The sequence below is a fragment of the Ammospiza nelsoni genome, chromosome 5 (genome assembly GCF_027579445.1).
Source record: "Ammospiza nelsoni isolate bAmmNel1 chromosome 5, bAmmNel1.pri, whole genome shotgun sequence".
In the NCBI taxonomy this organism is placed as follows: Eukaryota; Metazoa; Chordata; class Aves; order Passeriformes; family Passerellidae; genus Ammospiza; species Ammospiza nelsoni.
Genome location: NC_080637.1, coordinates 63,245,021 through 63,269,577, shown reverse-complemented (window position 1 = coordinate 63,269,577; position 24,557 = coordinate 63,245,021). Strand labels below are relative to the sequence as shown.

The 24,557-nt window shown below is 41.5% G+C and overlaps 1 protein-coding gene across 2 annotated transcripts in view; it reads left to right on the top strand.

Moving 5' to 3' along the window:
• The first annotated feature begins 7,949 nt into the window (after positions 1-7,949).
• Positions 7,950-24,557, top strand: part of FGD4 (FYVE, RhoGEF and PH domain containing 4) — a 57,521-nt gene continuing 40,913 nt past the window's right edge. Inside the window, exons 1-2 of one of the 2 annotated variants that reach the window (XM_059472024.1) lie at positions 7,950-7,985; positions 21,772-21,936. In XM_059472024.1, the coding sequence (XP_059328007.1) occupies positions 7,970-7,985; positions 21,772-21,936 (181 nt within the window). In that variant the 5' untranslated portion in view covers positions 7,950-7,969. Of the gene's footprint in view, positions 7,986-20,570; positions 20,670-21,771; positions 21,937-24,557 lie in introns of those variants that run through there. The other variant, XM_059472025.1, reaches the window with a different exon arrangement.

The following is a 24,557-nucleotide window of genomic DNA, read 5'->3' as shown; positions in this document are numbered from 1 at the left end:
TTTATTCTCCTCCATTCCTAAGGAGGTCACTGATGCTCAGGAAGATGAGTGAAAGAATAACGTGGCTTTTTGTGATTCAAAATAGTTTTTTGGCTTCCCATAGCATGCTTGTAGCAGTTACTCTACAGTAACAGAGATTGAGACAGAGAAGAAATAATTTACGCTCATTTTACTTGTTCAGTGTGGCTGGGTATTGTTCAGCTCTGTAAAACATCGAAAGGCTTCACAGGTTATGTAAGATTACCTGTTGCCTTTCTTTGAAGATCCTGTGCCACTTTTCTCTGCAGCTGAAATAGTTCTCTGGCAGCTCTATGTGTCACAGCAGTTTCCAAGACTAATTTTGATGTCTGTTCTCTTCAGTAGCTCTTCTCTTGTTCACGCCATTGCTTGGAGCCTTATGTTGCTGTTATGATTTGGCCACCCACTAGAATGGAACTGGCAAGCGTTTTAGTCCCTTGGCTTGTCAAGATTTCTGTGTGTAACTCAGCTTCAGCTGTGGAAGCTGCTACAAACACTCTCAAAGATAGCTGCTGTAAGTCAAAATAAATTCAGAGGCTCAGTGATGGAATTAGAGCCTTGCCTGAGAGCTGAAACACAACAGTTAAAATCCAATACGATGGAATACTCACAGTTAGCAGTGTGAGCACTGTTTGCCCTCAGTGAAGTCAGCAATGCTGCACCCCTCTGCTGTCTGCTAGCACCCTGTTATTTTGGGGGAATGCTCATTTTGAAATCTTAGTCTGGAACAGTGTAGATGAAGAGCCCTGCCTACGAATTTTGCCCACTTGCTCTGCAAGCTGTGCCCTGGTTATGTCATAAGAGACTGAACATTTGTGTGTGTATGTCTTTATAAAGCTGATTTGATTGATTTTAAAATACAGTCCTTCTAAATTAAATTTTTCAAGTTTGTCATTGATTTTACTGGTCTTATTCCTAGTGTTTCTCTGGTTTGCCTGAAATATTCCAAATATTCCAAAATTTTCCCACTGTTGAAACATTCTGAGAACTGTAGAATACTTTTTTAGTTGCTGCTTAACACAAGACCAAAACTTCAATTGGCAGGCTGAGATGTTTTTTTTGTGCATGTGTGTCTTCCATGGAGTGTCCTCAGTTTATTTGAGCAAAAGTGTGATATTCCCTCAATCTGATACTAAACATTTTCAGTGCAAAACAATGCCCAGGACAGTCATGATGAGAGGGAAATCCTCTCAATCCAATGTGATCTACTTATGCTCTTTGATACTCCAGTCTGTTCATAATGTTTTAATGGATTAACATTTTCTTTGCATTGCTTTAATCCTGTTTATCACAAAATCAGATGGTGGTTTAGAATTTCCTTCCATGAGAAAGACAGCAATGAAACCTGGCTGTGTCTCTTTTATAGCTGACATCTTTTCTAATTCCTTTTTTTTAGAGTCCAGAGATAGCGGTAAAGGAACTGGGGGGAAAGCTTATTGATTGTTCTTGTGTTGAAATAAATGATGAAAAGTCATTACTGTCTGGCTGATGAGGTCTGGTGTGTGGATGGCAATAATTTAAAGGAAATTACAGTTTCATTAGTGAGGATGTGGTCTCAAAGGCTATGTTTAACCATCAGCACAACTTCACTATATAAAAACAGTCACAGCTCTCTCTGATCTTTGACCCTTACTGCTCCAAAAGCTGAAATACACTTCTACATTCTCTTATTTGTCACCACTGTATTTTTACTTCTCCTTTTGGAATCAAATTGGTTTGTTAAATTCCTTGTGATCACTTTTCTCTGGATAGTTGAGGTACACAAGGCTGGATGGACTGGAAAAAAATCAGCTCTATGTATTAATGGCAGGGCAGAAAAAACCCTGCAAAGAAGGGTCCAATTTGCTGACTGTCCTGTAAATACTAGATTATATTGGCCCTAACAGGACAAAGCAAGGAGACTGCAGCTGCAGGTGTATTTGAGGCTGAAGGAAAGAATTGTGAAACAGATGGTGACATTTTTTTGTCCTGGTCTGGTGAAAGATGTCCTTGTCCATGCAGGAGGGCTGGACTGAATGCTCTCCATCCAAATCATTCTATGCTTCTGTGGTTTTTAGGAACTGACCTGTTCTGGAGAAGCTCATCTGATAGTTCTTGTAATGTGACAGGGAGGGTGGAGGAAGGGGAAAGGGAAAATGTCTTGTGCTTTCAAGTTTCTCCTCCTCAGGAAGCATGGAGTCAGAGCTAAGGTGGAATAGCTTAAAAATGCCTGCACTGTCACATATTCTGTTTAAGAAATGTAAATTGGATTCAGGGAGAGACTAAACAAATTCATGGTGAATATGGCTTTCAGCATCTGCACAGTGGCACAAATGACATGGGTGATCCATAAACTGATGCTGTAAGCCATGGGGCTTGTGTGTATGTTGCCTTCTGCAGTGGATTACCCAAACATTCCCTACTGCTTCTTGTCAGATAAAGAAAAATTTTCAATCATTTTTTTTCCCCTGATCATATTTTGTGTACTCTTATCTAGCCCAGCAGAGTATTAATGCATTCTACTCTGCTGTTTGTTGTGAACCCTCCATGCAGGTTTTTTTATTAACTCAAACCAAGAACAATTGGTACTTTATTTTTAGTATCTAGCACTGCCCTGATTTGATTTTTATATGGAAGTGAAATCACAGTTCCTGCAATCTGATCTGCTTATTTTGTGAATCTGTTTAGATTTTTAATGTGGAGGGGGTAATTTTAAAGTTAGGAATTCAGCCTTTCACTGTGCTGCTGAATCCAATGACAGTTCTGTGTGGTGGTCTTCCTGGATGGGGTTATGGCTTTTTTTGTGGGATGCACATGTGCTTTGTGTGTTTGTGTATGACCAAAAGCTGCATTAACTGGAAAATGAGTCTGCTTCCCTAAATCACAACATGAATTTGCAGGATATATATTTATTGTTTGTATATGTAGAAAGAAGCTTTTAGAAATAAAATCTGTTAAAATGTTTTTTAAACAGAAGAGCTGGCAAATCACACCCAGTTGATGGAGATTACACCCTTTGACCACTTTTCATGTCTAATACCAGAAATCCTTGAACAATTGCTGATCTTTACTGAACAAGATTAGTTGACAAAAAACCTCACAGATTCCTGGATTTTAGTTTTTTGTTGTTTTTGTTGTTTTTCAAGTATGAAAGGTAGTTAAAGCTACAGAAATCCAGCTTTATATGTCAGTGTAAAACACACAGTTACCATAGGTCCTTTTTTAAACTCTAATAGAATAGAAGGCACTCAGTGATCTTTGATATAGTTCTCTGATTTCATTGAATTGCAACCATTTCATTATTTGTTTGGAGTGTTTTGTAGTTGTCTGTATTACTCTCACTCTTGGACTAAATTGCAGACAAGATGCTACAGCGACAAATCTGTGCAAACAAAAAGGACAAAAAGTTCTTTTCCTCTAAAAATTTCTGTTGCGTGTTATTTGAGCACAACCACAGACTTTCCCTTTGGGACACATAATACAGCTGAGCTGGAAGGAAAGAAAAAAAGGATGGAAAAATACTGTTATTGACTTCCTAATTATGGCATGTTAATTGCTCATCACTTCTACCTTGAGATTGCTTTTCTTGCAATATAATGAAGTCACAATCTCCTTGCATGTGAACCATGAGAGCTAGGGAGGAGAGTGATAGATGTTCCTGGTTTTCTGAATTTCAGAGGGGAAAATGTCCTTTCAACAAATGTGTTTCTGTTGGGCTGCAAATCCAGTGTTTCTTAGTATTTCTCACCTTGTTCAGGGTTAGCTGCCCATATTTTTAAAGATGATATTGCTTTTCCTTGTTGCAGCAGTCCTGAATACTCATTTCTAGATATCCTCCTTGCCCGGCCCACTTCTGTGTGGACTTCACCTCCTTGTTTTTCTGGTGATCACTAATCTCTGGAGCTCACTTCCTTAATATAACATTTCCCCTATCCTTTTACTTAGTATATGCCTGCAAACCCTGAGATGTGACTCTTTCTTCCTTCCTTACATGCCACTGGGCAAAGCTTGAAGGATGCACTTTAACAAAACAGCAGCTTTAAATAAGTTGTGTGCTTTGAGGGTTTTTTTAATATATTTGTTTAAGCCATCCAGGCTTCTGCCCAAAATCACTTGTTACTGATTTTAGGCTATGCCGTGAGTGATGAAAAGGAGAGCATGTGGAAGGTCTGACCGCAGTGAGGGTCACTTTGGGACACGGCTGTGTGGTGTCCTGTAGCTGATCCCATTTCCCTTAGAATAGCTGGGACACAAGTCCAACCCCTCTGCAGAATACTGCCCAGCTCATGGCTTTTAACAGCATCTCAGGAACTCTTTGGGGATGAGGAAGAAACATGCTTTTATTTCTGCCCATGTCCCAAATCCTGTGATTTTCAAGTTCTGGGGTGTAACGGAGAAGAGAAAAGGGGGATCAGTGTGAGTCAGCCACAGCTGCTCTCTGGGAGCCCTGTGAAAGGGACCTTCCTCTCTTGGGCTCACTGAGATGTCTGTAGACCTCTCACATGGAAAAAGAAAGTTGGGAGGTGTTTCCATACTGAAATCCAGAAGTTCTCCTTTTGAATTCTGTGTCAGGGTACAGGTAGGTTACTGATCCTTTGGCTGGGACAAAAATCCCCCTCCATCAGTGGCTTACACAAACTGTGCATCACGTTCTGATGCATGACCCACAGCAAACCTTTCCAAGCACTTTGTGCCTGAAGTGAGTCTGCAGGGAGGAGGGGAGAGGCAGAAGCCAGCCACACTGGGGGCAGGACTGATGCACTGTCACATGAGCCGCTTTGGTTTTGGGGTTGTGTCACAGTGACACACTGCTCACGTAGCTCTTTAATACTTAGCTCAGCTTTCCAGGTTTCCTAACAGTGCTCATGTGACTTCCTTCTCAGCTTCATCACATTAAGAATATTCAAATGAGTTATGTACACAGTTTGAGTCCCCTTGTCTGCAAAATGGGGAAAGTACTGACAAAAGCTGGTGTTCCTTTGTTTGTATTCCAAGTGCTTGGAGGTGGAAAAAAAGTAAGTGCCTTCTATTTATTGTGAGGTGTTTGTGAAAACTTTCAATTATTGGAGTGAGGCAGTCATATATGAGCCAATAATTTTGATTTGGGGTAACATAGTTTCATAGAACTAGTCCGCTGTGCAAGGACTAAAGGACGTACTGTAGTCTGTGTAGTTATTCTGATTATACTAAATGATGGCAATTTATTATCTTAGTAGTATGACTTTTATGACACTTTAATGAGAATGTTTTATTTAACTAGATGTTCTCTGTGTCTCTTTATCTGCCTTTTAGAGAAAATTAAAAAAACTAATCTTATTTTTAAATTAACTTTTCTTTAAAGTTTATAGGCATGTTGTGGTGACAGGGAAGACATAGCTGCACCTCTTGTTGATGAGTTGGCAGCTTATACTTGCATTGTGCAATTTGCATGTTTCTGCTTTTAGAGAAAGCAAAGTTGGGCATAGAACACTTGTGAAACCAGGGTAATAGGTTAATGAGATATTCCCCTCTAGCAGTTTAATCTCTTCCAAATCCCCTTATCTGCTGGCTAATCAAATAGATATGGAACAATTAATATATTACTTTTAAAAAAAAGGAGGCGTTAAATACGTATTTCAAAGATGGGCAGTGGTGACTTCTTTATACCTGTTTAAATGTTGCTACTTCTGGAAGTGAAATAGGATCCCCAGTTTCCTTCATATTCCTTCTTTCTGAGTGGTAGCAGAGCTGCAGTGACTCTCCTTGTCTGGCCCCTGCTTTTCCTTGTGTGACCTCCTCTTCTCTTCTCTTCTCTTCTCTTCTCTTCTCTTCTTCTCTCTCTTCTCTTCTCTTCTCTTCTCTTCTCTTCTCTTCTCTTCTCTTCTCTTCTCTTCTCTTCTCTTCTCTTCTCTTCTCTTCTCTTCTCTTCTCTTCTCTTCTCTCTCTTCTCTTCTCTTCTCTTCTCTTCTCTTCTCTTCTCCCTCTCCCTCTCCCTCTCCCTCTCCTCTCCCTCTCCCTCTCCCTCTCCTCCTGTCAGTAACAATTTATGTAGCTGCTTATCTAAAATAATTGCTTCTTTAATTTTCTGTAGCCATTTGTCTTCTAGTTTTCTAACCTACTATATTGTTTGTGTCAATATTGAACCCTATATTGCTGATTCAATCTGAATTTAAAATCAGGTATTTGTATGACAGGCATTGTCAGTGGTTTTGCTGGGCTGGGGAGGGCAGACCTGGCTGAAGAAAGGCTGGCAAAGCCCTCATTCACCAGCAGATGGACAACCCAGACTCCTGGGGAAAGTGGTTTATTCCAAATGTGGGAAACTGAGCAGAAAATTTGCCTTCTCAACAAAGGCTTTCCTGGAGCAATAAGGTGTTCTGTTATAAAGGCACTTCATGTGCAAGCCCAAGCAACAGGAGCAAGTTTGAACTCCTGCAGGTGAACTTTCAAAATACAAATAAAACTTATGCACTGGAGTCTTCTTGGTCTGATTATGAAACTCAGCTAATTCTATTTTTTATTTTAATGGTGCATTGATGACCCAGGTGAATAAAATGTGTATGTGTCTTTAAGGAGCCTGGGGTTACTTTCAAGAAATATCAGGGATGAGGAAATGCAACTTCCTAGCTCAGCAGTTTAAATACTCAAAACAGAAAGAAAACTGGTAAATCTTGGCCAAGGTGCTAAAAATGTGTTCCATTTAGGTTTCAAATCCATATGTGTGGAGCTTGCATCTGCTCATCTCGAGACGAATAAGGCACCAAAAATGTTGAAATGACGGGAGGAAAGTTGTTGTTTTGCTGGTTTTGGCAATATCCCTCTGCCGTACAACATCTGTAATAGAAAGGAAACAATTAGCTGCCCAGAGGGCTGTCCCCTCAGTGACAAACACATTCTCAGGGTTTGTTTTGCAAGCGTGTTCCCTGTAACCCTTGGTGCTCACCTCTCCGAGCAGCCCTGCGGTGCTGTGAGCGTGGGGATGGTGAGAGGCTGGAGACGGAAGGGGCTGCAGGGAGCTGTGGCTTGGGCCAGTGCAGAGGTTGAAAATGATCTCAGCTGGCTGCTGTATTCTGATTCATATTATCAGAATTGGCAGGGCTGGATTTAAATCCCACGGTTTTTCTCCTGCTGAGATGAATGTGTGCCAGCTGGGGATCACATGGTGTGGGAGCGCTGAACAATAAAAGAAAGTTACTCGGGGTAACTTCCCTTTCCAGTTAATCCTTTTGCTTTTTGAAACTTTGTATTTCTTCAGTTAATAATTCACTCTAATATCTTTGTATTGTGCCCTGGAGCACGATACGTAGTTTATGTCATTTTAAAAATAGATTTTAAATTATTCTAATCAATTTCAAGCAATGCAAAATAAACTAATGTTTTCATAACAATTCTTTAATGTCGACTCTTTTGGTCAGTACTCTGGTATCCTTTGTCCTGTATACTTAATTCTTGGCATAAATTTAAAGAGAGATTAGTAAATGCAGAGGATTTGACATGAGCACCATGCATTAAAAAGGGAGAACAAAGCACCAAACAGAAAAATGTACTAGCTTGTCCTTTAACCTTGATGCTGTTTTAATTTCAAACAGCAACACAATGAAGAGTAACAAAACTTTCATAGTGGCTGAGGTATTAGACAAAACAACTTACAGCAGTCCCTCCTCCTCCTCCTGCTTTCTCCAGCAGTTTGTAGGTTACATAAGCAGATTTCTTTGTTTTTCCCCTTTCCTCGTGAACAGACTTCACTCTTTTCTCTGAGCAGACTGCTTTGCTTACGCCTCTCCCCTCAGCACAGGCTGGCCCTCCGAGAGGAGGAGCATCGTGTGGCTGAGCCCCAGCATGTGAACTGTGAGCACAAACCGAGCATCTGGGGAGAACTCCTTCCTGGCAACTTGTAGGGCTTGTCAATGGCATCAGTGTGAGCCTCTGGTGGGGTCATTGCCATTGCAAAAGCAGCTCCTCGTGCAGTGGTACTGGATTACGTTTGCAAACAATGTCTTCTGAACCAGGTAAGGCTGACTGGGATGCTTCTGGCAAGCTTTAGTCTCTTCAAGGCTTGGGGTGTGTTTGTGTGCAGAGACACCAAGAGTTAAACTTTATACTCTGAGGCAAATAAACCGGTGAACATCAGCTGCCTTGTGATGCAATACAGCTGGAATGCTCTGGTGGATTTTTCCTCCTATTTGCAGTAGATGAGCTTGAAGTCTCCTGAACGGACTGCCTGATACATCTGCCACACCAATAACCCCGCTGCTTTGGGCTTGTTTCGCTGCTGCTTTCACCAGCTCAGGACTTTCTTAAAAGCCAGTCCGTTTTTTGATGTTTGTAAGTGGTTTCAGTTCCTGGTTCATTTGCCAGATCCACTGAGCTGTGTTCATAGCTGTAAGGTTTCTAGAGGACATATCTATAAGAAAGCATTACCTCTGAGATTTTGTTTTAGGAAGTAGGTGTACACTTATGACTTATAGCCAGCTTTGCACCTATGATGTTGCAATAATCCGTTTAACTAATGCTTATGCTACACTTAATGTACAGAATTTGCTTCCAGAATTTTAAAAGAAACTCACATTTTATTGCACCATCCAGTGAAAGGTTTGGATTTTTTCCATTGTATGCTTGTAATGAGTTTTAAAGAATACTATTAAAAATACTGCTTTACTTCTGAGTGCATTTTTCAGTTCTGAGAAAAACTCAGCTTGGGGTAAGCTCAGTCAAAAGGCATACCCAAGCCTAACACTTAATGTAAAACAGCAAATATTCTGAATTAGGTTTTTCACAGAGAGAGGGGTGATGCTGATCTGTGGAAGGTTTGGGTTTAGCATGCCAGTCTCCCTCTCTGGAAAGCCCTCTGAGGCTTGAGAGAGGGAAGGAAGTTGCCAGCAGAGTGAGTTTGAGATTTGCTAGAGAAGCTCAGAGTAGATGTATGCAGATAGCTCTACCCATTTCTCCTGATTTCAGTACTTGTGAGCATCTGCTTTTTTAGGGGGGTACAAAGAACACTTGTTTAAAAAATTGGCTCCTTATCTGTTTTATGAGCAAGTTTGAAACTGCCCTTTCCCCTCTAGCATTTAATAATCAACGAAAAGGATGGGAATCACAGCTTTCCTCCCACTCCTTAAATACCATTTTGTTGTATCCAGAGAAGAATTTACATGTGGATGTAGGAAACTTTCTGATCTTTCCCTGATCTCTTAAGAGCTGTTCTCTAATGTGTATCCTTTTCCTTTAAATGTGACAGGAACCCTTACGGATCTTTCAGGAAGGATAATGTGGTGTTATAACCACTATTTCCTCTTTCCCTTTGGCTTGCTTTCAGTCTGCAAAGGCCTAGGCCTACAGAATTCTTACATGTAACAGTGGCAGTCTGAAGGTCAAATAGAGTGGTGAAGCTGTGACATTTGGGGTTTTTTTGAGATTAACTATGTGATGCACAAATAAATTTTTACAAGCTTTAAGGTGACATAAATTATGCTATCAGGTGTAGAAGAACTGTGGATATAGACAGTGCACAGAGAAAGGGTGACAGCAAATAATTCCAGTCTGTGTGGGTTTTAAATCAAGTGGACAGATATCCCTGGATCCCCCTAAGCAGTGTCGGAGAAGCAGTGAGTCTCTTGCTGACGCATTGGCTGCCTCCAGTCTGAAACACGAATAAATCCTTCCAGTGCTGAATGCTGGGACTGGGTGAGAGGGCAAAAGGAGGGACAGTACCTGCAGGAAATATAAATTCACATATCAGTCCATTCATTGCTATCACCATGGGTAGTTTGCGCAGTTGAGGGTCTGCAGGTACCTGAGCAAAGCAGTTTTTCCAAGCACTAAAGGCCACAACAAATATGGAGAATGTACCTTTCATGGAGTGTTGATGTTTTTGAAGACTCAAACGTTATAGATTTATGTTCTTTTAGTGATAGCATTCACTATAAGGGAAAAAACTGATTTCAAGCAATGGCTTTTCAAAGAGTCACTGATACCATGACTCAGAAGTCAACAGGGACTCCAGTGTTTTCATTAGTGCCACCATTATGCTTTTCTTTGTGCCTGCAGCACTGAGTCTTATCTTAGCCTTTTCGTGATATGTGGTGTATAAACAGAAAATGTCTGTTGGTTTACACCAATGCTTGTAAACCCAGAGTATTTGTTGAGTCTACTAAAAATTCATAATATTTATGCAATTGTCCTCTATCTCTCTCCTTCTGTTCTGGGTTTATAGTTATTATAAAACAAAGAAGTAAGTTTCTTCAGTGTTAAGAGTTTGGAACTTTAATGCCTGTGTACTTCTAACAGTTTTTGACAGGCAATTCTCAACCTTGAGAAGGACAGGTGGTCAGGAAAAACAGTCTTTCCTTTACATTGCCATAAGATATGTAATGCATTATGGTTACTCTTGCTTGCCTGTGAAAAACCCCTGCAGTCATGATCTGCCACTATAAAAAAAGGAAACAAAAAGAAGGGGAGGCAACAGCTGGTTTACGTCATGTGAGGTGGAGAGGGATTGGAGTATTGCCGAACCTTGTATTAGAAAAGAAATTAAATCCTTAACCTTAAACAAATGTTATTTTTACGAGTAATTTCGTAGAGTTTATTTGCTCTCTGTTTTGGAAAACTTTATTCCCCATCATGCAAGCCATCCACTATTTTTAGTGACTATTACAACGCTCTTTCTACTGATGCCAAGCGTTGAGGCTCTACGGAGAGCGCTAAATATTACATAGGAGTCAGCAACATTCTGTTGGGCTGCAGTTCTGTGAGCAGCTCAGTGATCCCGTGGGCAGCTGCTGCCAGGAGGCTGCCAGGTCCCTTCCTGGGGCTCTTGGGCTCACCCAGAGCCAGCTCAGCTCGTTCCCACTGTACAAAACTCCGGTGTAAAAGCCGCGTCCGCTCGCCCGGGAGCTGTGCGTGCTTACCCTGACCCGGAGAGAAACCCAGCCAGCCCTGGGGTGGGTAAGAAGGGGAGCAGTGGGAATTCCAGGGATGTGGAGGGATGGAAAAGGTGGAACTTCTCATCGTGGTGGGGGCTGCTCACTCTGGGCTAGCTGCAGTTTGGGTGGGAACAGCCTTTTTTTGGTCTGTCCTGGCGCCCTCGAACATTTGCGTTTTGAATGGTTGCACGTCCTCAAGGTGTTTTGGACAAAACTTCAGCCATTTCAAAATTATTTCTCTTCTTGGAGTCTAGTTGGCCTTAATGTATTTTTTACATTACATTACTTTTTTTTTGTTTTAAATAGCATTTTTCTATCCATTTGCACACTCAAAGATAACTATTCATAGGAATATTAAGCTTTTTGGAACAGTATGATAGATATTCAAGTTTGCATATAAACAAGATGTTTGAATTATCAGCTTTTTATAAGTTTTAAGAAATTGCATTCAAAATTCATCATACTGTTGCTGTTTTTCTAATTTTTTTTAACATTTGAGATTTTAAATGTAGGTCTAGGAAAGAGAGGAGAGGGAACTAAGCAATAGAATACTTTTCAATTTTAATCTCTCAGCTATTCAGAGCATGAAGTGTAAAGCTGTTTCAATCTGTATAATGTTCAAGGGGCAAATGCATTCACGTGCAGGTCTGTTCACCTGGAGTGAATTCTGTGGACAATACAAAGAGAGGTCATTTCTGGCAATTAAGGGCTAGGGGATTTTTTTTCCCATTTGGATTCCAGGCAACTTGTATTTGGCTTCCTTACATAAGGATGATCATGAGCCAGTGGGTTACTGTGAAATGGTGATTAGTTTCTTGTTCCTTATGGAAAGGAGGTGATGTAAAATCTGGCATAATTGTGCTAGGCTTTAAAGAGACTGGACAAGGAAGGTCCTTCCTGAATGATTGCACAGGAAGGATCTAAATGCACTTAAACGAGGCTTTTTGTAGCTATTCTTCACTTTTTTTTCCCTCAACCAGGTCAAAAGCAGGAAGCTCTTGAATTCTTGTGAAGTGTCCAGCTTGGGGTTCTTTATATTTCTGGTTTGGTGCAGCGAGCATTGCCTGGGAGCTGCTTGTTTGGGAGCTGCTGGTTGTTAATGACTTGGCAGGGAGGCTGGAGCTCCTGGGCAGCCGGGCTTGGGGAGGAAGGCAGCGGCCACGGGGTGGCCGTGGTGCTGCACTGCTGGGGCCCGGGGCTTCTCTGCATCCCCACCTCCCTCTTCATCATAAAGTTCACGGGTTTGCATTCACTTGTAACCTTTCATGTAACAGGAAGCAGTGCCTGGTAGCCTGTTGTAGTGCTATTGTGCACTTAATACCCTGCTGCCTCTTCTATAATTAGAGCATAGTTCAAACCATCCGTTTTTAGATAATGCTTGTTTCTATTATTTTTTTCCCCTCTCTGTCCCTACTGTTTTCTCCAATCACACTGAGATATGATTCAATAAAATCAGTATTACCTAGTGGCTACTTGCTTCTGGAAAGAGAATCTTGTATTCCTTTCCCTATCAATAAATTTGCGTCTTTGCCCAGGCTCCAGTGCATCTAAGGTGAACGAAAGCGTGGAACTGGCTGCTTTATTTTTTGGGCAGGGTTACATTTCTGATGGCTCAACTTTCCCAGACCACATCCTGAGGCTAGATGGGTGCCAGCGCTGGTGCACACAGAGGGGTGGGAGCGGGTGGAATGGCTTGTGACCGTGACAGCTGGCTGCTGGGTGAGCCCTGGGTGGGCAGAGGCTGGCAGGACACACGCACTGCTCAGCAGCTGGATCAGGCAAACAGTTTCCATCTATCAGTGGTAATTTTATTGACTTGTGTTGAGTAATTGACTTCTTTCTGCATCTTTGGCTGTTCTGCATTTTGGATGTACTATATTATGTGTTTATTTCTTTAAATTACTTCAATGTGCCTGTGTTTTACAACTTCTGCCCAGATCTTCTGCAATAATACATCAGTTACAGTTTCAATCTTCTGTAATTAGATACTTTATTTTTTTCCCCTTTGGGTCTGTGGGGGCTTTTTGCTTTGGCTAGTTTAGCATCCTGTTTCTAAAAATGTTTTCTTTTAGTCCTTTTATCTACAGAAATAGTTGATTTCATGTCTCAAAGCATATGGATAGTTTCCAAAATAGCTCTGACTTGAGATGAAATAACTTCTCAGATAACTGGGCAGAGAACAAGATTGAAGTGTCAGTGACTTGTTAGAGAAGTTCCGAAGCAATGAATACTGTGCAAAATTATGAAATTTGTAGTTAACTCAAATTTCTCTAAGCACACCGATATTTTATAATGGGTTATGAATTATAGAAGGGGAGATCTTTCTGTCACTGTCTGAGTAATCCCTGCACTTGCCTGGTAAGTATATGCTAATGAATCCTCTTGAATTATTCCAGTGATTTGAATGAGATAGTCAGATGCATTTTCCCTTCAGCTGACCCCAGTATTGCAGGTGCCTTCCTTAATATGAAGTTGAATTGGGCTACCCAGCATGGTGTCATACTGTTTATCTGATATATAATAAAAGAAAGAAGAAAATAAATCATCCTAAAACTTGACAAATAAAGTGAAAAAAACCCAGGCTCACTGTAACAGCCCTTGCCCAGACAAGTGATTCTTCTGTGATCAGAAAATCTGTTTTTACAAATGAGGTGTCTTGTTTAGTAAATAGGAGCTTGGGGCACTTAGTGAGTGATGATTGCCATCTGTGCAGAATATGCTGGTGACAAAAACTTAGTGAAAATTTTCATTGTTGCATAAAATAATAGTTGAGGAGACATTGGTCACCTCATGCAGCTCTGTGGAGAAAACTAAAATGAAAAAATAATTCTGGGAAAACGTGGAGGAGCGTATCCTGTCAATCTTTTCTTTTGGTAGGGTTCATAATCAAAGTGACTATTAATGCAGAAGGGACTCCAGAAAGCCACACAAAACTTGCTAAAGCTCTTCCTCATCAAACATGAAGGAAGCTGTAAAGAGAGCATGGGATAGGGAGGGGAGCAAGTGCCCCCCAGACACAGAACTCACCCCATTAATGTGCTCCCATTACCACAATGGGGGAAGAGGTTGGCAGATGTAGTCAGGACTCTGCTGTGACTTTGTGAAATGCAGTCATGTGAGAAGCAGCTCTTGAGCTGAAAGTTGCCATCAGGAGTTATGGCACTGGCAAAAGGCAGTGCTGCCAAGGAGGGAGGAATTGCCTGAATTTTCCTGGTGGAGAAATGAGACAGTAAATAGCAGGGCAGCTGACTTGGGCGACGGGGTCAACTTGCCCTGCCTGCCCTGGAGTGATGGAGCTGATGCTTCTCATTGTACTCATTTTCTGTCTTGTTTTGTGGCTTTGGATCCTGTGGTTCTTAGCTACGTGAAGTTCATGGTACATGGCTGTAGGGTCAGGAGCTGTATTCACTTGCAAGTGTTTTAGTCGTAATAAAAGCAAAGAAAAAATATTGTCCAAATCTGCTGAAAGATTTTGACATTATTTCATGAAGCACAAACCATTAAAAGTCTCTACAAGTAAAAGAATACTATTGCTTATTTTCTCTCTAGACTTTGTGCTTGGTAATACTTGTTCAGAGGCTAAAGTGAAAACAAGGCTTTGGGGGAACATATTGTAATACAGGAACTAAGTATGTGGAAGAGGAGTAATTTATTCCTCTGAACAGAACTCCTTGCACTCGGAGCTCTCCCTTCAGTCATGTGTTTCTGGAGATGTGGTTTGAACATTTATTTTCTCTGTGTACTTAAGAAACCCCCATTATTCATTAAATAGCTGATGAAGTATTCCACCATCAGCAAAACCATCGTCACAGTGAGTACAAGTGTAGGTGACTTATAAAAACCTCAGTGAAGAAATGTTGTTGTTTGGCAGAGGACCTGTCATAAGCTTCTGTTTTCAAACTACAATCATTTGAAGTTCTGTACAGTGCTTTTTGTTTTAATGGAACAGCATCAGCAGTGCATGTTATATTATTTTGCTAATCTGAAATTGAAACAAATGTTGAAAGATAATCCCATTAATTGTTGACTCATTTTAATAAGACTCCCAGCAGATGAGCAGGTTGGCCTGCAAGGAAATGATTATCAGAGCCAAAAGAACAAAGATTGCAGCCAGACAGGACAATAGAGTGAAGCACACTGAGTCTGCCTCCTGTAGCCAGCATTGGCAGGACATTTGTAGTGACTGAATTCACCATTCACGTCCTTGCTTTGTGTGATTCACTGTATGCTGAGACTGAGATCAGGGGATTACTTTTAAATCTGATTTAGTTAATATTTTGGTAGTTCATCTTAAAGCTTGGGCTTTATAATCTTGAATTTGTTACTTTAAATATTTATTCTACTTAAAAGTGGTGGCATCCATAGCAACTCCATCTTTTTGGTAAAAATTACTGAAAGTTCTATTTCAGTCTAGAAAGAAAAGTTACCATCAGAAAGATGCATGATTTCTTCCAACCAAAACAACTGTAATGCTTGGCAAAACATGGGAAAAGCAGCATGGAATGAGCAAGTCTCCTAAATACCTGCAAATCAAACCAATCATCTTAGACCAAGCAGATATGAGAAAATTTGATGTTGGGTTCTGTCACTGATGCTCTGCATAACCCTCCTCAGTTTATTAAAAATGAAACTATTTCAGAAGTTGTTTCTTCTTTTAAAATAATTTGGGTGTTGTCCACAGTTAAACTTGCTGAAGTTTCTTTCACTTTTCCTTCTGTGTTGCTGCTCTGTGTATTTGTTGCCAGTGGTTCACACACTGTTGTGCATACCACAGTCTGGAAACCTTTGCTCTCTGTTACTAAGTAAGGTACCATATCTACCAAGAAGTTAAATATTTTCTGGTTCTTGGCAAGTATCATATAGCAAGTATTTGGTCTGACAGTTTGAAATTCAGTAAGGTTTCCTGTTTAACTTCACTATCACATGTCATGAGGGCATTCACAGGGGTCATTAAACTAAAAGAGCAGCAGTATTTATATACTTTTTGCAATCTACAATTTATATGTATCATATTCACTTGAAGATTTATTTACTCCATCCAGAAAATGCTATGAAAGGCAGGTAATATTGGTTTGGTAGTTCTATTAATGTTTGTATGCAGTGAGAAATAATAGTTTTATATGGTTTGAATCTTTTTTACTCCCAGAAAATGGTCTACCTTCTTCTGTTGAACTTAGAATATTTTTGCCTGTGTCTGGGGAATAGCTCTGCAAGAAAAAACTCTACGTTTTTGCATTTTGTCAGCATAGGTATCTGAACTAATCCTTTAAAAGAACCTGATCTGCCCCCTATCCTTTGCCAAGATTCCATTTTTCAAAGATAATTCTAAACCGTCTGTTATTTGCTATTTATTTTTCTGGCCAGCACCTTCTTGCAGGAAGAAAACTAATTTATTTGGTGAGACAGCCCTCCTGACTTCAGCAAAAGCTATTTTTTTCTCTATTTGCAGTGTTTGGTTGTCAGCTATTTACAATATTTCAGCGATGGCTCACCACAGTAAAGGCTGGCCTGATGTTTAACCTTTTATAGCTCATCTGCACAGAATATCAGTGTGGAGTTTCTGCACTATTCTGTAGCTGAAAACATTCACAATTCTACCACCACTGCAGTGGGACAGGTGAGGACGTATCAAAGCACAGCTGTGTCATTAACTTGGAATGATAGCTTTTAATAGGAATTGGAGGAAGGAAGATTATTTTTTTTTTTCATGAGAGAAATGTTGACTTCCAGACTTCCTACCCTCCTCCTTCACACTCCTAATTCTCAGATAATTTGAGCTTAGTCCAGTTATTATTGACATTGGGTATGCTTCAGCAGTATAAGCCTCTCAGGAGCGTGTCAGCTCCCCTCTCAGAAAGGATAAATCTGTGAAGGGGAAGTAGCAGGTTACTTGAGGCTTAGGTTTGAGGGCAGGTTTGGACACAGCTGTGTGCAGAATCTGTGACCTCATGCGCTGGATGTCTGGCTCGGCCTCAGCGCGTGGTGCTGTGAGTGAGGAGCTGCTTGGTGCCTCCTTGTTGGTGACCAGGGAGCTGCTGCTCGCTCCTGCTGTGCCCTTGCCAGCTCCTGTAGTGTTTGGTGAGTAGGTGGGTGGCTTGGAGTAGTCTGTGCTAGTGTCAGTGTCACTCAGCACTCCTCTGAGCTGCTCAGGAGAATGTCTGGTTTGGTTGCTGTGCCTGAGCCAGTGCCTTGGCAGGGTCTATTTGCTGAACGTCCATTTCTGTCCAAGGCTGGCTCGGGTGAGGCTTTGCATTGATGTTACATCAATGAAAAGATCCAGCAGTAGAACAGCCACAGCCACTGGGGTGGGTGCTCTTGGGACTTAACACAGGGGGCATGCATAACTATATCATTTAAGAGAAGTAATTTTCATCCTTTAATTTTCCCCCTTGTCATAAGAGATTAATACTTCCCCCGTTGATTTTGTTTTTACATCCAGAACCACTGCATTTCTTTCATTCAGAATGCATGAACAAGAGTGGGATCACAGTGGCAATAAAAATTAGACAGCGCTGCAGCAGAAGAGAAGCACTATGTGCTTGGAAGTGGGAATGAAAATAAATGCAACAGAAGAGTTAATGGTGTTGAGATTGGCTTATGGAACTGCTGATGGAGGACCCATCAAATGCTAAGTCATTAGTGTAACCTTCCTGAATATAAATAGGCCATTTTTTAATCTTACTGGCACTTCAAGCTGGCTGGCTGTTTGTCTAAATGTTCATGGATCAAAGTTATTTCTAATTAAAATGCCCTGAAAAAAAAAATATAATGCATTGCCTAGCTTGAAACATACTTGCAGATGCAAGCATGTTTGCAAGCATTCTAGCTTCTCATTTCCTTGCAGATGATAAGCAAAGTAATTAAGTGCTTATCAAATTTGCACTGTTTATTTCTCTTTTCTATTAGCTATTATTACCTCTTTCTCCCTTACACTTCTTAAATCTTTCCCCACCTTTCTCTCCTCTTCAGTGTATTTAATTATTCCTGATTAAAAGAGGGAGGGTTTAATCATGTACTGGTCAACACAGCAAGTGGCTGGTAGTATTTGGTTGTGCATGGCATTTCTGACTTGAGGTAAAATTTCTCAGTTTTTATAATTCATGGGAGTAGCAGAAGTGCATAAGTGTTTCTTTAATCAGGTCAGAATTAATCATGGTGGAGTTCTACTTCAGCCCAGTGCAGGTTTTTTGCAGCATGTCTGCATTTTTGCATATCTAATGGGATTTTATGTTGTATTTACAGGGCAACAACTGTATTTTAAAAAGGCAAATTGTGTCACTGCTTACTTAAGCCTCAAGAATTGAGCAGCCCTACTGAAATGCATGCTCCTCATTGTGGAGCAAGTATTTGGGCTGAATATTGCATGTTTTGGGCTTTTGTTACGACAAAATGTATTGTTATATTACAATACACTTGAATACAATACGCTAGATACAGGAATTTTCACTATGAGTTTGTTTTTCTGCCACAATTTTATTGTCTGCATCACCTGGAAGGTGCTATTGTTCATCACTGTTTATATACTCTTCATCATCATTGCCTAGAAACTAGGGCTCAGATTTCCATGAGTGTTAAAGGATGTGCTTTGCCCAGAGAATATTCAGTTTTGTATAGAAATATGCTGTGGCTAGATTTTTTTACCTTTTACCATTCCAGCTTTTACACAATTAACAAAATCACTGGTTTGAAATATGTGTTGAATGTCTGCAGCCTGTCCATCTTGAGCAAGCATGAGAGGAAGGAGGATTTGTTTAATGGCTCGTACAACAATCACAAGTTTGAAGTCACTCTCTTTCCCCACAGCCCCATGTGCTGGGTTGTTGGTGTGAAGACAGAGCACATCTTGAATGAGAACACTTCTTGTAGCTTTTGTTTCCTGTAAGCAGCTGCAAAAATCCTGTTCTAGAGAAGCACTCTTTTCTCTTGCTTGTGGTACCGTTCTGTCTTACAGTGGATGAGCTTTACCAAATGGCTTTTGCACACTGAATGCAGATAATATTTGCCAATCTAGTGGGGACTATGTGATGCTGACAACAAAATTGGTTCTTAAGGCCACCTACTATTTTTGCATTAAAGGTTTTTTTTCAGCTGTTGCTGTTTTTGCTGGACTTTGTATTAAGGCTGTGTGTGTGCATGTGTAAACCAAGCAGAATGAAAGTCTGAACAGCTGCTGAGGAACTGGGGTTGTGCTGAAATGATCTTATCAGGCAGGTCTAAGGAAGGGCTGCTGCTGCTGGGAGGAGCTGTCCTGTCCCTTTCCAGCCATATTCCCAGCTGTTCCCTGTGCAAGCAGCAGTGCTGGGGCTGCTGAGCGAGGCCAAACCCACCCAAAATGCACTCCAGCTGCCGCCTGCCCCATTTCTGCTGCTCATCTCACAGTGCAGTGCAACAAGGGCTGCTGCTGGCCCAGGGGAAGGAGTAGCCAGAAGCAGAATCTGGAGCAGAAGGTGACAGGGAGCGGGGACCGTGGCTGACCACAGAGCAGCTCTATTCTCAGCAGCAGCTCTATTTACTGGGCGTTATGTGATTGTGAGTGATAACCTTCAACAGGTGTGAATGCCTTGATAAAGATGTGCGTGCAAAGCAAGTTCCCATTCTGGCCACAGCAGAACCTCATTTTCTTAGGAAATCCTTATAATAAATAAGATAGTATTTTGATGGAGATTTTTAGCCTTGGCCTGAGCAGTTGACACAGCAACGGCCCTTACTGAGCTGCACTCTGGGAGCTCTGGAGTTTGAAGCATCTTGGCTGACAAATCTGCAAACCAATTAGTTTTCAGTAAAGTTTAAGCCTTCACACTTTGACTCTCACTGCAAACTTATAACTGATCTGAATATAGATTTATAACTTGTGTGCAGTTGCCTACCCAATTTGTACAACCTACTGATCCCACAGGAGTTACTCTTAAATTTGTTTCTGAATTTAGAATTGCCCATTTAGAGTGCAAGCTGCTTCATTTGTAGCAGTATTTGTATGGGATTCTGTAGGAGAGGGAAATCCAGCCTGTCAGCTCTTAGGTGGAGACAAGGAAAACTTGCTGGTCCAACTCCCTGTACCATCAGCTTGGTCTTTCTAAGAGCTCTCAGAACTCCCACCCCCAGGAGAGAGACATATGGCACTTGAAGTACCTTGTTGGGCTTTCAGGAATGCTGTGGGACAGCGCTGTCACTGCTGTAGTACAACACAACTTTTTGGGGATGGGGATGACACCAAAGGAAACAGAGTAAAGGAATCTCTGCCTGAGATTGCAGGCATCTGAGATCTTGCTGCTGTGGAGTGGGGGCCCTGTTAGATTATCCTCATCACTCTGGAACAGCCACCTTTATGTTCTGGGAGATCCCTTGCCACTGGGATGAACTAGAAGAGGGGAAGGTGCTGTGCTGCTGCTGCGGGTGTTGTGCATGCATTGTCACCTGGGGCTCTGGTAGCAGGGATTGTCATCTCACCAAGGACCTCTGCAGGAATCTCTGTTGGTAGAGGCAGCCTCTGGGTGCAAGGCTACCTCAGTGTCCAACAGGAAAAATAGGCTTCCAGGAAATAAAGAATAAATACTTGAAAGTATTGTTGGAATCCAGAAAATGCTGAAGAATCATTGAGCAGCATAGAGCGGTAGTTGTAGCATCCCTTTCCATTGCTGTTCTAATTGTACAGGCTTGGCTGTAGCTGGGTGGGCTTTGCAGTGGGAGAAGAAGTTGGATGGGACCAGAGGGTCCAAACTCTGCAGAGGAGTTGTTGTTCAGAAGATATAGGAAGATCACCTTATGAAATGGGTGAGTGGGTTTTGGATTTGCTTTTTACGGAAACATGCAAAAAAAACCCCAGCAAAGGCAAGAAAATAAAAAGGGTGGTAAAAAACAACAGGAAATAGAGATGCAGAAGCTCTACCCTAATATTTTTTTAAAATGAAAATAATTATGACAACACCACAATAATTGAGTAATGGGCTTTCCTCCTTTTCCTTGCTCCTCCCACAAAAATGTTCTGGAGTATTTTGGATTCAGAGGTAAATGAATCTTGACCTAAGTGACATCTCAAAGTCCTTCATACTATCCTTTCAGGTTTTTGATTGTGTTCAGAGAACCAATTGCTTTTAAGCCGGAAAACTAGAGTGCATGGTTTTGGCTTCCATAATTCACATTACTTACTGTAATAAGTGCTTTTATTACAGTTTCCATTGTTTGAATATGTTTTACTTTATATTTTCTTGCACATTTTTTATCAATAACAGCATATTGAGCCCATGAATGAGAATAAATTCCATTCTGCTAAGAAAGAATTTCTCTCTGGCTTTGTGCTGTGCTTTTTTTTTGGGGGGGGGGGTTGTTTTTGTTTTTTTGGGTTTTTTCTAACTGCTTATAATAGGTTCCTTTCCTACCAAAATAGACACAATTAGTTTAGCTGACTTTTGGATCCTTTCACCAAGTAATTAAATAAATGTTCTGAATATACAGCATTTTGTACACATTTTGAATACAGAAATAGAATAGATGAACAAAAATGCTGGTTCTGTTGAACCAGCTGGTCCAGTTCTGTTGAACAAGCAACAATTCAAATGGGAAAAATATCTGTTGGATATTGTCATGTTCCTATGGAAGAGCTCAGGCTAATCATGGTGGAAGTATATTCTTCATATCCAACCCTTCAAGGTTTAAACAACACAACAAATTTCAGTGAAAGGCAAAGAGGGTTTTTAGGATGAGACACTTTAAATATTTTAATATTCTCTGTAGGGAGTTGTTAGCACTCTAATAAATGTACTTGTAGTCTATTCTAGCCTATACTCAATCCTATTTCTTACTTTCGTGTGTATTTATACTTTTATTTAATTATACTTATTTTCTATATAAATCCTTGTGCGTATTTATTTTCCAGGCAGCAGCATCTGTCCAAAGCCCTTGATACTGTCCAGGGCTTGTGCAGCAGGTGCCACAGCCAGGCTTGTGGAGCAGAATGTACGCTACGACGCGGCTCAGGGAATAAATGGAAGTGTGCCACTCAGACAGTCCCCACGCTCAGCTGCAAGTCCAAAGCCACAAGGTAAGTGTTCCCAAATATTTTTGTTAGGGAAGTTGTTGTCTCAGACTTCTGAGAGCAGAGCACCTTGAGAGAATTGTATTTGAAAGAGATAAAACCATGGAGCATAAGCTTGCTGCTTAAATGCAAATGTTCTGTAAATGCCTTGTGATTCTGTAGTTTCTGGCTTATTTTTCAAAAGTATTGCTGTTTTTGAGCAGGGAGGTTTGGACACTATTTTTAAACTAGAGTGTTTGACACTCTGGCTTCAAGGCAGGGGTGGTGGGAAGATATTCAGGGTCTTTGGAGTTCTAGCAGAGATTGAGAGGAGCCTTCCTGCAGGAGTATGTGGAAAGATGGGAACTTCATGTTCGTGTATCAAAACCTGACAGTAATGTACACAGACTAGAATTAGATCTCCTTTCTCTCTTTTTCTTTCCATAAATATCTTTACTTTTAAAGGCAAAATAGTATATAGTAAATAGTAAAATAGTATATAGTAAATAGTATATACTCTATATATATATAATATAGTCGTATATATAGTATAATAGTATATATATACCCCTCTCTGTATATATATATATATATATGTATACATACTTTATATATACACACTTTATATGCACATATGTATAATCATACATATATAAAATCACTATTCATATTGACTCAAACCATCTTTTTATGTGGTCTTCTCAGTAATATTTTGTTGATTCTGCTGTGGCTGGTCACAGCTAAGAGTCACTACGTTCCAGAAATCTTGATTTCAAATCAAATCTGGACTGATATCTTTTAGAGGTGACATGCAATAGGAACTTTGATTATTTAAGTTTAAAAAAAAGTGAGTTTTGAAGGCATAAATCACAGTGCTGGTCAGTGCATTGGATTCTGAGACACAGTGCTGATAAGACAGAAATGAGAATTACTTACGGAAAACCAGATGTGGAGAGCTGACCCTGGCTGAATGCCAGGTACTCACCAAAGCTGTTCTATCACTCCCCTCTTCAAATAGACAGGGGAGAGAAAGTGTAACAAAAGGCTCCTGAGCTGAGGTAAGGACAGGGGGAAGATCACAAGCTGATTACTGATTAAGCAACATAACAAATTTCAGGGTGCCGCCCATGGGAGACAGTTCTCCATGAGCTTCTCCGGCCTGTGTCCTTCTGTGTGCTACAGTTCTCCATGAGCTGCTCCAGCCTGTGTCCTTCTGTGTGCTACAGTTCTCCATGAGCTGCTCCAGCATGAGTGCAGGGTGCAGCCCTTCAGGCAAAGCCTGCTCCAGCATGGGTTCCCCACAGGGTCACAAACCCAGCCAGAAATCCTGCTCCAGAGTGGGCTTTTCTCTCTCTCTGGGTCTGCAGGTCCCTGCCTGGAGCCTGTGCCAGTGGGGGCTTCCCATGGGGTCACAGCTTCTCCTCAGGCATCCACATGCTCCACCATGGGTCTCCTCCATGGCTGCAGGTGGATCTCTGCAACCCCATGGACCTCCATGGGCTGCAGGTGGATCTCTGCAACCCCATGGACCTCCATGGCTGCAGGGGGATCTCTGCATCCCCATGGACCTCCATGGGCTGCAGGTGGATCTCTGCAACTCCTGTGCCCTCCATGGCTGCAGGTGGATCTCTGCAACCCCATGGACCTCCATGGCTGCAGGGGGATCTCTGCATCCCCATGGACCTCCATGGGCTGCAGGTGGATCTCTGCAACTCCTGTGCCCTCCATGGCTGCAGGTGGATCTCTGCAACCTCATGGACCTCCATGGGCTGCAGGTGGATCTCTGCAACTCCTGTGCCCTCCATGGCTGCAGGTGGATCTCTGCAACCTCATGGACCTCCTTGGGCTGCAGGGGGATCTCTGCAACCCCATGGATCTCCATGGGCTGCAGGTGGATCTCTGCAACCCCTGTGCCCTCCATGGGCTTCAGGGGCACAGCTGCCTCACCATGGGCTGTGGGGGAATCCCAGCTCCAGCACCTGGAGCACCTCCTGTCCCCCTTCTGCACTGACCTTGGTGTCTGCAAAGTTGTTCCTCCCACATATTGTCACTCCTCTCTTCTCAGCACAGTCATATCTGTACAATAACCTTTTTCCCCTCTCAAATGTGTTATCACAGAGGTGTTACTCCCTTCTCTGATGGCTCAGCCTTGACCAGTGGTGGGTCCATCCTAGAGCTGGCTGGTATTGGCTCTATTGGACATGAGGAAGCTTCTGGCAGCTCCTCACAGAAGCCACTCCTGTAGTCCCCCCAGCTACCAAAACCTGGTCACACAAATCCAGTAGCAGAGCACATCTAAATCAAGTACAGAAGCTAGAATCACACAGAGTCATCATGTGGTGGAGTCAAAAATATCTGTATCACTCAATGGGAAAATGCACCTTGAAGAATTTTGCATCAGTCCTGAGTTTGTCTTAGAGTTAAGGGCAGGAGGAAATTCTTAGAGATGTCAAGAAAGTTTTGTTTCCTTCAGGAGAATGAGAGCAAAATAAAGCTGGTTTTCTGTGTGTTATTTGTTTTTACAGAACATTTGCCAGTATTGTTAACTAAACTAAGACTTTTTGCCAGTCATATGTAAACATTACTTACTGAGGAGCCTTTCTGCACCATTTCCTAGGTCTCTGGAATTAATTCTCTACAGCAAAGGG